This window comes from Dermacentor variabilis, chromosome 10, assembly GCF_050947875.1.
Source record: "Dermacentor variabilis isolate Ectoservices chromosome 10, ASM5094787v1, whole genome shotgun sequence".
Classification (NCBI taxonomy): domain Eukaryota; kingdom Metazoa; phylum Arthropoda; class Arachnida; order Ixodida; family Ixodidae; genus Dermacentor; species Dermacentor variabilis.
In genome coordinates, this window is record NC_134577.1 from 14,275,869 (window position 1) to 14,287,808 (window position 11,940).

An 11,940-nucleotide genomic window follows, 5' to 3' on the forward strand; every position below is an offset into this window, starting at 1 on the left:
GCAGGTAGCCAAACAAAACAGACGTGCAGCTTCATGCATGGCATATCACTCTTCCTAAACATGGGCTTTTATATATTGCTCTACAACTGCCCAATCACTCTCACATGTCTTACGTTCTGGCATGCGACCAAGAGAAAGCCTTGTCATCTTGCATTGTGTCATGGCTTACTGAGCAACCTGTACTTTGCTCCAAGATTCATGTTTTAAAGAGAAGCTTTCTTTGCCTTTTCCTTCAACTTTCGCGCTGCTGCTGTTTTGCCGTGTTGGGGGAGGGTTCAGAGCGTGTATACAGTAAAACCTTGTTAGACCATACCCGCTTAAGCAGTAGTTTCATTTTAATAGTAAAGTCAAATCTCCCGACTTAGCTGCCATTGAAAATAATGCATTTTCTATCCGCATAAACCGTACCAGCTCACTGTGTACGTATCGGTTAAGAGGAAGCTTTAGCTCGGGTGCTCCAAAAATAAAAAATATTATGGGGTTTTACGCACCAAAACCACTTTCTGATTATGAGGCACGCCGTAGTGGAGGACTCCGGAAATTTCGACCACCTGGGGTTCTTTAACGTGCACCTAAATCTAAGTACACGGGTTTTTTCACATTTCGGGTGCTCCACAAGTAAGTGGGTGATCTCATGCTATTTTGGTTAAGCAGTACTACCGTTTAGTACGTACTTTTTCCGAGCTCCAGCCAGCTACGGTTTAAAGGGACACTAAAGTGAAAAATGATTTATTCTGCATCAGTAAATTACCGTTCTACAACGCCAAAAACACCACTCTTACAACAATAAGACGTTTGATAAGCCAGAAAAAGCGCAAAAACGAAATACGAGTGGCGACGCCTACTTAAGTTCCCTCACCTGGGGGCTGTGATGTCTTGGATTTTCATGGCATCTTCTAGGGCCTACTAATTATATATAGCAGTACAGATTGACTACATTGTGTTCTAAAGGAACCAAATATTAAACATGCCAAGTTTCGGGAATCTTTATTCAGCCAACGCGGCCCAAATGCGAAAACATACTTTGAATCCCTGACGTCATGCTGACTTACCGGCGCTGGGGTTTCGGCGCGAAATTCAAATACTGATACTTGGACTTTCATTTTCTCATCTAATAATCAAACTATTTTTCTTAAATGACTGCCTGCAGGGTTCACAAACAATGTTTCATTAGTCTAAACTGATTTACTGTTTCGCTTTAGTGTCCCTTTAACGAGGTTTCACTGTATACATGGCAGGAGCATGGCAGAGAGGAAAATGGACGCAAGAAACTAATTTGGACCTTTCCATCACATCGTATGTGCACAATGCCCTCTGGAGCTCCCTGGGTGTCACCAAATTAGCCTCTTGAGAGCTTGAAAACGGAAGCGGTTGACCGTCAAATGAACAGCCCCGTGCCTGCTGCGGTAGCTTTGCTTATATGGCATTGCTAGAGGTCGCAGATTTGATCCCAACCGCGGGAGCAGCATTTTGATGGGGGCGAAACAGAAAACGCACATGTACTTAGATTTTGGGACATGTTAAAGAACATCCCGCTGTCAAAATTAATCCGGAGTCTGCCACTCTGGCATGCCTCACAATTCGATTGTGGTTTTGGCGCGTGCAGCACCATAATTCAATTCAAGTTGAATACTTACTTCTGCCACAATGCGATGTGCCATGTGAGGCAATGACTATGCTCAACCGTCTTGGAGGTTATGAAATATGGCGCACAACAACGCCTCAAGCAAACACCTCTCCCTATATGTTCTGTGTACTATGCAGACAAACAGCAGTGGTGCCTGCAAGGTAACGTTAACCATCAACTTGCCATTCTCGTGTTAGACTAAACGTTGAATTAACCATCAACGCTAATTATTGTCAATGAAAGTATCCAGCACGGAATGCTTCGCTTACATCGATTCCCACAGTGCATGGGATCTGCGTAATTTTTTAAAAATTATTGTTATCTACACACACGAAAGAACTGACCAAAAAGTGATGGTTAACTACAGAAGCTTCCTGCCAACTAGGTTATGTACCACCAATCGATGCTAGTATTTGGTGCTACCCGAAGGCGCTACTATGCGAAGGTTGTGGGTTCGGTTCCCACCTGCGGCAAGTTGTTTTTTCATCCACTTTCATTTCCAATAATTTAGCGTTTCTTTATTTCATTTATTCAGCACAAGCAATTTCCCCTATGTTGTCCTTGGTGTCAGTGTTTGTTGGCTTTTCGTGATATATTTAATAAAAAATCGGGTCCCTCGGTTAATCCCCTTTCCCCTTACTTTCTGGTGTTACAGAGAATCTCAATTTGCTTTTTCAACTGTGAAAGGCCAGGGAATAGAGACTTTTAGCTTGTACGCTATTCCGGTAAATGGGAGCGGTTTGGGCGGATTGCCGGATGGTCGGGGCGTAGACGTGAGCGGCCGGAGCGGTGAAGCCGCCTGGGGTTGTAGAGCTCAACCAGACAAACGCATAGCTAAAACTGCAGTAACTCACTATATCCTGCTTCGCCACTCGTGCAAATTTTTGGCAACGGCGTAATTGTGAATACGATTACGCCACTGTCGAAAATTTACGCCAGCAGCTAAGCAGAATATAGTAATTAGCTCTGTGTTTGTGTGGTTGAACTTTGCGCCACCAGCTGGCGCCACCAATCTGGCCGCTCACGTTGACGCCCCCGCTAAACGGGAAAACCGCCCGCGCTTGCCCGAATACCACACACGCTAAAAGTCTCTAATGAAACCCTTGCTTTATGCATGAAAGGAACTGATTTCAAGCCAATGAAGAAACTGGCTACAGATCACAGATTAACACTGCTAGGCAAAGCAGTCAAGGATTCTCAAACTGAGAGAACAGCTTTAGCTCACAATAGGGAAATGTGGAAGTTGTGCCCTAGGGCATGTAAATGTGACCGTGATAATGTACCAATGAACAGACAAGTTTTGTAGTTGGAGTCCATGTCTTGCCCATACGATTTTCCTCGTGAAAGCAAGATGTAGTTTGTTCACTGGTTCATGTCATTTCGTGCGAAGGCCATTGTGTGTCAATTGTGCGATATAAAACTAGACGAGTAGGAAAGACAGAAAAAAATGCAAAGGTTTGTGCTGAAATTTTGGAGGAAATAGCCATCATTCACGCGTTTCCTATTTCCCTTTTTCCATTTCCATCAATTCCCTAACTCTGAAAAGGAAACTGCAGACATTTTTTTACGGTATCGCTGTACTTTCCAATATGCAATTGTACTTCAATGTTAAGCATTTCCTTTTTTCAGCATCTTTCATTGCATGATTAGCTACAAGATGCAAGATTCAGAGCAAGCTACTTTTAGTAGTTTTCCGTCTGCAGTTCCTCCCAAACTGGGGTAAATAAAGGTCAACCATATTGAAAAGAAAGACTATTCTGCTCAGCTGGCTGACAGATGCATCCTTACTGCAGCTGAAATTCAAAGCTAATGGTTGTCACAAAGTAAAGTCGCATTTGCAACTATGCATGTAACAGCAGGGACAAAAGGCTCAAAGGATACAGAATTCAGAACCGCTAAAGCTGACTGCCTGAGCATGCCGAGGTAGGTCTGAACGCCAGCTAGTTCTATCCACGGATGGCACTCGTGGTGGCCGTGGCTGGCGTCTTCTCCGAGCTTGGCTATCCTGCAGAGAGATTCAGGAGAAGATGAGACCAGGCAAACCAAGAGCACTGTGCTCTGAAGAATTTCTGCACTCAAGCAAATGGTTGGTAACATGGTGTTGCTACTCTGCTGAAGACGAGATGCCACCTATAAGAACCGAGGCACCAGAGCTGGTAGCATGTACCCATGTATTGCTAACACCGAAGTATAAATAATCCTACGTACAATGCACACAAAGATGGGATAGGCACACAGCACTACGCGACAGTTTTCTTTGTGTAGGAGTTCAAGCCTTTAACCTATCAAAAAAGAACAACACACAATCACACACACACACACACACACTTATGTGACCTTGCAGAAATGCAGCCGCATTTACAGCGAAGCTGTTTCACTTGAGCCACTTGTATTAACAACTTTAGTTACCAGACATTGAACCACACATTTTAAAAACTTGCTCGCATGCGACTCACTCCGACGCCAGCCTAGTTACGGTTTCATTTATTACCTCTATGTCATCTTCATCTCTCTGTTGTAAGGCTGTATATTTGTTTGCAAGTACCAAGCTGAATTTGTCTGCTTTTACCCTTACTGCCTCTAGGTTGACTTGTTTCTTCTTGACCAATTTTCCTAGCCCTCACTAACATATTATCACTGCACTTTACCTATCTATGACTTCTACATCCTGCCCTATGCTAGGATCAGCAGAAAGTATGAAGTCAATTTCATTTCTTGTTTCACCATTAGGGCTTTTGCAGGTCCACTTTCTGTTGCTACACTTCCTGAACAAGGTGTTCATTATTCGAAGCTTATTCCTTTCTGCGAATTTTACCAGCATCTCTCCTCTAGCGTTCCTATAATCTATGCTGTAGTTGCCAATTGCTTGTTCACCAGCCTGCTTTTTTCCCACTTTTGCATTGAAGTCACCCATTACTACAATATACTGAGTTTGCACTTTCCTCATCGCTAATTCAATATTTTCATAAATCTTATCTACTTCCTCATCATCACGACTGGATGTTGGAGCGTAGGCTTGTACTAACTTTAATCTATACCTCTTATTAAGTTTAATTACGACTACAGCTACCCTCTCATTAATGCTGTAGAATTCGTCAATGCTGCCCGCTATGTCGTTATGGATTAGGAATCCTAACCCGTATTGCTTCTGATCTAGGAGACTTCTATAGGAGAGGTCATGTCCATTATTCAGCAATGTATAAGCCGCACCAGTTCTAGACACCAAGAACTCAGGTAGTCCCGACGGTGTCCAGACTGTTTTTCTCTTTCGACACTCTCTTTGGTAGGCCAATCTCCTTAACAGCACACTCATGTAACTTACTCGAACACATTATCTTTAAACATATTATAGAATTTCTTGAAACTAACAAAATTTAATGCACTTTCCAGCATGGTTTGAGACGTGGCCTTAGCACTATAACACAACTGGTAGAATTTGTTGATGACATCAGCAGCTCTTTAGACTTATGCACAAGTTATGCTTTAAACTTATGCACAAGCTGCTCGCTATACTAAAGAATGCATCTTCGGTTGGCTGGATATCAGACTTCCTTTCCCAGCGTTCGCAATATGCATGTTTCAACTCTACTAGCTCACCCTTGATGCCCGTTTCATCAGGGGTTCCCCAAGGCTCCGTATTGGGTCCTCTTTTATTCCTGCTTTATAGTAATGATCTCCCCCTACACACCTCAGTTAAAATATGCCTTTTTGCAGATGATTGCGTTTTATATCATACAATTAAATCTCGTACTGATCATGTTGTCCTTAACAATTATTTTGCTGACTTCTGTAACTGGTCTAAAACATAACAAAAAAATATCAGCTTTTCCAAAACTGTTTCCATGTCTTTTTAGGCGATGCTCACTCCTTCCTTATTTGCCTAAGCCTTTAACAAGATTACTTTAAATAGGGTTTTTGAATTCGAATATTTAGGTATCCTACTAACACGCAATTTGTCATGGTCAAAACACATTGAAGTCACCTGTAACAAGGCCCCCTAAAGACTAGGTTACTTAGATTGTATGCTGTGTCTTGCTCCTCAAGAAACTACATTTCTTACATATAAAACCCTAATTCGCCTCATCCTCGAACATGGCTGCATTGTATGGAACCGATACAAACACTGATGTCAAAAAACTAGAATTAGTGCAAAAAAAAAAGTGATTTCAGTAATATTTCGTTCTACCAAATGAACCTGAACTTGTTTTTAACCTAACCTTACACCAACCTTAACCTCCATGCTAACACATGTTAAATGTTTCACTGTTTCACCAATGCAACAACTGCCATTTGCTATACAGCGCGGCATTGTCGTGCACCAAGCCATTTCTGGCAGGGGCGCACTCTGTAGTGCACGCAGCATCATTCTACCCGATTAAATCAAGCCGGCTAGGTCAGAGTTCCCTACAATAATTAATAGAGGGAATTCTGGCGCTGCAATCACGTTTTTTTAACCTTTTATGGTTATTTTAATTAATGCTTTAACAACAACAAATTCATGCACGAAACCTTATAGGCTAGGTGACTATTTGTCACTGCCCCATTGCAAAGGGTATATCAATAACTTCGCGACTCATTTACATCGACCTCGGAATCTCTTTTTACTAAGACTGCAACTGATGTATTCACATCTAAATTTGCATATGCATTGGAGATTTGCATTTGTGTGACCAGGAGGTGTTACGGCAGTTTGGGTGTGCAACCTGCATATGCTGACGCCGTCCTGCAGGGAAGCCAAGGAAATGACAGAACATTTTAAGAACGATAACAGGCGCGCGCCTGTATCGATGCTTCCTAACGCCCGACGCGTCCGGTCAAGTTAGGTCAGATCCCCCCACCGAAATGCGGCCGCCGTGGCCGGGATTCGATACCGCGACCTCGTACTCGGGTGTTGGGCTGCTGAGCACGAGGTCACGGGATCGAATACCGGCTACGGCGGCCGCATTTCGGTGGAGGCGAAATGCGAAAACGCCCGTGTACTTAGATTAGGTGCACGATAAAGAACCCCAGGTGGTCGAAATTTCCGGAGTCCTCCACTATGGCGTGCCCCATAACCAGAAAGTGGTTTTGGCCCGTAACACCCCATAATTTTTTAGGCCAGATACTGGACACGTGCCACACGAATTTCCAGCATGCGCTTTGGAAATCTGTTTAATCTGTTCACTAGGCTGTTTGTCACGGCGGAAGACGAGACATGATCACTAAACCAAGGATGTCATAGTGGCGCTCCTTCACGACGTAAATAAACGTACTCACACCGCTAGCAAATGAATGGTCCTACACCGCAGTTCGCTTAAATAACCTGACCAAAATGCGAAAGGCCGGCCGCTTCGTCTTCTTTCGACCACTACTGCCGGGTCGGTGTTCCGCCTTCTCCTAAAGTTTAACTACGGATTCTTCAGAAAAAGCACGAACAGAGTACGCACGCAAATCTATATCGTCCTCAGCAGGTGGGCTAGCATGTTTCTAACGAGACTATGCCGATTTAACCAAAAATGACGTGCCGCAAATCAGCAGACACCAAACTTGGGAGAGCTGAAGCTCAGCGTTATCACTTCGAACGCCGTTGTTCGGAAACACTCGCGGGAGAGAGCGACGGATGCAAAGAACTCGAACATGCGCGTGACATCCAAGGAGCTACTACCAAGAAGACAAGGAGCTGCTACAACGAAGACAGAACGGTACCTTTTTCGTCAACAGCGGCTGCGAGTCTTCAAAAAACACAGGGTCTGGTCTCGGCGGTGTTTCAGTCATTTTTCTTTCCGCGTTGTAGCTGTCACGACCTGGGACACCGCAACACTACGCTACGCAGCAGGTGCCCGAGAAATGAAGACAAGAATCGTCACTAAACCCGTGGTGCCAGTCCGAGCGCAAATGCAGGTCCACATGCTCACGCGCTCGATTGTATAAGCAGCAACCATACAGAAGCAACGACGCAACGAACACATGATTCACATGATCATGCATGGCCTCAACCGGACTGGATCGCTACGGCCACAACCTGGAACTCCAGACCTGCACAGATATCCGGCTTCTATGGGAGCCACTTGATGCCACTTGGGCCCACTCTCGTTCAACCGTTGGCCGCTGGTGTCGCTTTATAAGAGTCTAGTTGCCATTGTCTAACTTGTCTAGAGGCCAAAATACAGCAAAGCGGACTCGGCTTCAACCTATCACTTCTCAAGCAAGGAAAATTGATTGAACAGTCATTACCAGGACTGATGTACGCGGATGATATTGTATTAATGGCTGACAATGCAGAAGATCTGCAGGAATTAATGGACATATGTGGTACAGAAGGAGACAGGTTAGGCTTGAAGTTTAGCAAAGAAAAATCAGCAGTCATGATTTTTAATGATAACAGTTGCGGCGAGCATAAGATACAGGAGGCCACGCTGGAGATAGTCGATAAATACAAGTACCTTGGGGTGTGGATAAATAATGGCATTGAGTATCTGACAGAGTACGAAAAATATCTAACGACTAAAGGTAACAGAAGTGCAGCGATTATGAAGAGTAGGGCACTGTGGAACTACAATAGGTACGAGGTAGTACGAGGGATTTGGAAGGGGGTAATGGTACCAGGCCTGACTTTTGCCAATGCAGTTCTATGTATTAGAACAGAGACCCGGCAACAGTTGGAAATTAGGCAACGTGGTGTGGGTAGGCTCGCTCTGGGAGCACATGGCAAGACACCAAATCTTGGAGTGCAGGGGGATCTGGGATGGTCTTCTTTCGAGGGCAGAGAGGCTAGTAGCAAGATAGCATTTGAGGAGCGATTGAGAAAAATGGGGGAAATTCGGTGGGCTAGGAAGGTGTTCAGTTACTTATACACGAGGAATGTTGACACGAGGTGGAGGAAGCGAACTAGAAAATTGACAAGCAAATACCAATTGGGCAGTAGCGGGGGAACAAGTAAGGAATCATCTGTCAAGAAAAAGGTTAAGGAGGCAGAGAGGGGTATGTGGAGTACAGAGATGCAAACCAAATCGGCATTGGAGACATACAGGACGTTTAAGCAAGAAATAGCCAAAGAAAATATTTACGATAACTCTAAGGGAAGCTCATTGTTGTTCGAAGCCAGGACAGGTGTACTGAGGACTAAAACGTACCGAGCCAGATACCAGGAGATAGATTTGGTGTGCGAGGCGTGTAGAGAGGAGGAGGAGTTGTTGTTGTTGTTGTAGCCTGTGGCACGTGTGGCTCCTACCCACGATGGGGGATTGGCCAAGAAATGGGTGGATTATACCAAAATAATGTAGAGCATAAATTTCCTAATATCTATGGGAATAGCATTGAATAGGGGAAACGGCGGAACACCTGATACTTGCTTGTAAACAACTTCACCCTGCAGTTGAATCTAACGGGGAACTATTCAAAGCCTTGGGTTTTAAAGACAGTGAATTGTAGAATAGACTTTGAACAGGTAGAAATAACTAAACGGAGGCTATCTGATTGGTGGACAATATCAACGCAAAAGTAAAGGAGTAAATACATAGGTATGCATGCATATAGAACCATTAAAGGCTAGGTGGCGCGCGCCGCCGCCGCCCGATTCAAAGGGTTGAGCCACAATCATCCATCCATCCATCCATCCATGAACGCGGAACTATAAAAAGAAATTTAACGAAGAAGAAGACACATGTACTGTGTGTGGTAAATATGTAGAAACGATGGAACACCTTATACTAGAATGTGATGGTATCAATCCCGAGGTCGATGCGGCCACAGTCACCCTTCCTGAGGCCCTAGGGTTCAGAGATGATAGTCATCTAAATAAATATGCGGTGGAAATTAGCAAAAGGCGATTGGAGGATCGGTGGCTCAAAAGCAGAGAGGTGACATAAGGTTAAAAGGGTAGGAAGACGTATTTAAAGAAAATCGAGAAATTCAATAACAAACAACACAGATAAAAATAAAAGGCAAAATAAAAATCTGAGCATGGTGGCAACTGCCATCGCCCCGTTTCAAAGGGGACGCTCCTACCTTCCATCCATCCATCCATCCATGAAAGAAACCTGCCATGAGTAACTACCTAAGAGGAAAAAACGAAATCAGGAAAGAAACCACTTATGATAACTCAAAGGGAAGCTCATTACTTTTTGAAGCGAGATCTGGATGCCTTAGAACACGCACCTATAAAGCGAGATATAAGAAGGAAGAAGAATTCATGTGCTTGCTGCGGTAAAGCTAGGGAAACGACGGAGCATATTTTATTAGAATGTGAAGACGTCTACCCAGCGGTCGATTTAGGCACCACTGGCCTCCTTGAAGCCCTTGGGTTCAGCGGGAGCGGTGGTAAAGCAAACATGTCCGCAATAGACATTGTAAGAGGCGATTGGAGGATTGGTGGAAGAGAAGTAGGGAAACGACAAAAGACGGAGACGTACAAAAGCACAGTTCGCACAGATCAGAAAATTTGGGCGCGGTAGTTCATAGCGTTTTTTTTCATTGTTTAACTTAGGTAGGACAATAGGCAGTATAGTTGCAAGAGCTTGATGATGATGATGAAGTTTATTGGCGCAAGGGCATCTGAGGCCAAAGAGCGCCATGACATGAGTTTAGGAGTTTAGGGCTATGACATAAAGGATGTATAGAAGCCTACACGTAAGACAAATCTATGAATACTAGTGAATGAATTCTAAAATACTTACGAAGATAAATATAAAGCTTTATATGCATTGGTTATGGGCACACATAGTAAATTATTGCGGATTGCCCGAGTCCCTTGCTGCATAATCCTTCCCTACGCAAGAAGTGCAAGAGCAGACATACTTTTAAGCATCAGATTGTGCCTCACCTGTGGGGCACAATCTGAAGGTTAGGATGGTATGAGATGATGTCGAGAAAGTTAACTTCTGCAAGATAATTAAGCACTCTTTTAAAGTTAAAAAGTGCATCCTCTGATAAGAACATAGAGGTAATGGGGGGGGGGGGTATATGGTGTGAGTAGAGTTCTCTAAAATGAGCCAATCGGTGTCGGTGAAGTTCAGGACATTGAATGAGGACATGTAGGACGGTTAGGTTCTCACCGCAGCGTGTGCACGTCGGTGGGTCAGTTGCTGCCAAGAGGTATTTGTGTGTGTCATAAGTGTGTCCTATTCTGAGCCGTGCCAGGATGACTTCGGTGTGTCTATCAAGCTTCAGTGGAAAGGATTTGGTTAACTGCGGTTTAAGCAGGTGCAGCTTATTTTCAACTTCCTTGTCCCATTCAGTTTGCCAATGATTACGGAGCGCTTTCGTACCACAGGTTTCATATCCGCACCAGGTACCCAGCTTACATCAATTGTATCCCGATGAGCCGCTTGTCCAGCATTTTTGTCCGCCATTTCATTGCCTGCTTGGTGGCGCAACCCACCGCCCCGTTTCAAAGGAGACGCTCATAACATGTATCCATTCATCCATGTTAAAGCCCTTTAATTGTTCGTCTGCTACTCTACGGTCGGCTGGTGCGGCGTTGTAATTACTACCGCGGCTGTTGTGTTGTGACGAACTGCTTGCTTAGTTAATGATTTTTGCGAACACAGTGACGTGATGTCACGAGGCTTTGATCGGTCAGTTGTCTCCAAAGGTTGACTGCCCGGACCTGAACAATGTCTGTGCGTGTAGCCTGCTGCTGTCTAAAATAGCGATAGCCGCTCCTACTGCCTTTTTTTCACGCAGTAGCAAGCCATACAGATATTTCACATTAAGTTAGAATATTTGTAGAATTCGTAAAGTGCACAACAGTTTCATTGTATACGTTGTAAAGTTCGCTTCTGTGCTCTTTAGAAACTAGAAACCACAGTAACGATCGAAGACAGAACAATTACCACTCATTTCAACTCTTAAAGGTTGTCCGTGAATGCGTCGTGAGTTCAAAAAGAGAATTACGCATACAGCTTCATTGCGTACGTACGTATCTTTCGCACCACCGTATTGCTGCCGCCGTACCACACAGGAAAACTGGCTTTGCAGTTTGAAAAGAGTTCCGTTACACAAGGCCTGCCGTGCAGTACGTTTTAAAGAACCGGGATCGATTTTGCAAGCTTTCTATGAGCTAGACATCCAACAACAATAAAAACAAGCTATGCTCACCTTTCCTTTACATAGACTCGGGCGCAGGACTTACTGGATACTTTAACCATATCACCTGCCTTTCACTATGGCACACAGCAGTAAATCCTAATGTCATCTACGACATTAGGCTATTTGTAATCAACTCAAGGAAGCTATATTATCTTATCAATTTTTTAAAACAATTTCTTCAGTCTCTTACGGAGGCTAGGAAATGGATATTTATGCCGTCGATCTAGCATTGCAGTTGCCACCTA

General features: G+C 44.1%; 1 protein-coding gene across 2 annotated transcripts in view; it reads right to left on the minus strand.

Annotated features, from left to right (window-relative positions):
- The window catches only part of LOC142559964 (membrane-associated tyrosine- and threonine-specific cdc2-inhibitory kinase-like), a 32,543-nt gene extending 24,832 nt beyond the window's left edge, over window positions 1–7,711 (minus strand). Inside the window, exons 1-2 of one of the 2 annotated variants that reach the window (XM_075671681.1) lie at window positions 7,313–7,711; window positions 3,509–3,632 (exon numbers count right to left, since the gene is read on the minus strand). In XM_075671681.1, the coding sequence (XP_075527796.1) occupies window positions 3,509–3,632; window positions 7,313–7,381 (193 nt within the window). In that variant the 5' untranslated portion in view covers window positions 7,382–7,711. The remainder of the gene's footprint in view (window positions 1–3,508; window positions 3,633–7,312) is intronic. The other variant, XM_075671680.1, reaches the window with a different exon arrangement.
- Between the last annotated feature and the right edge of the window lie 4,229 nt (window positions 7,712–11,940).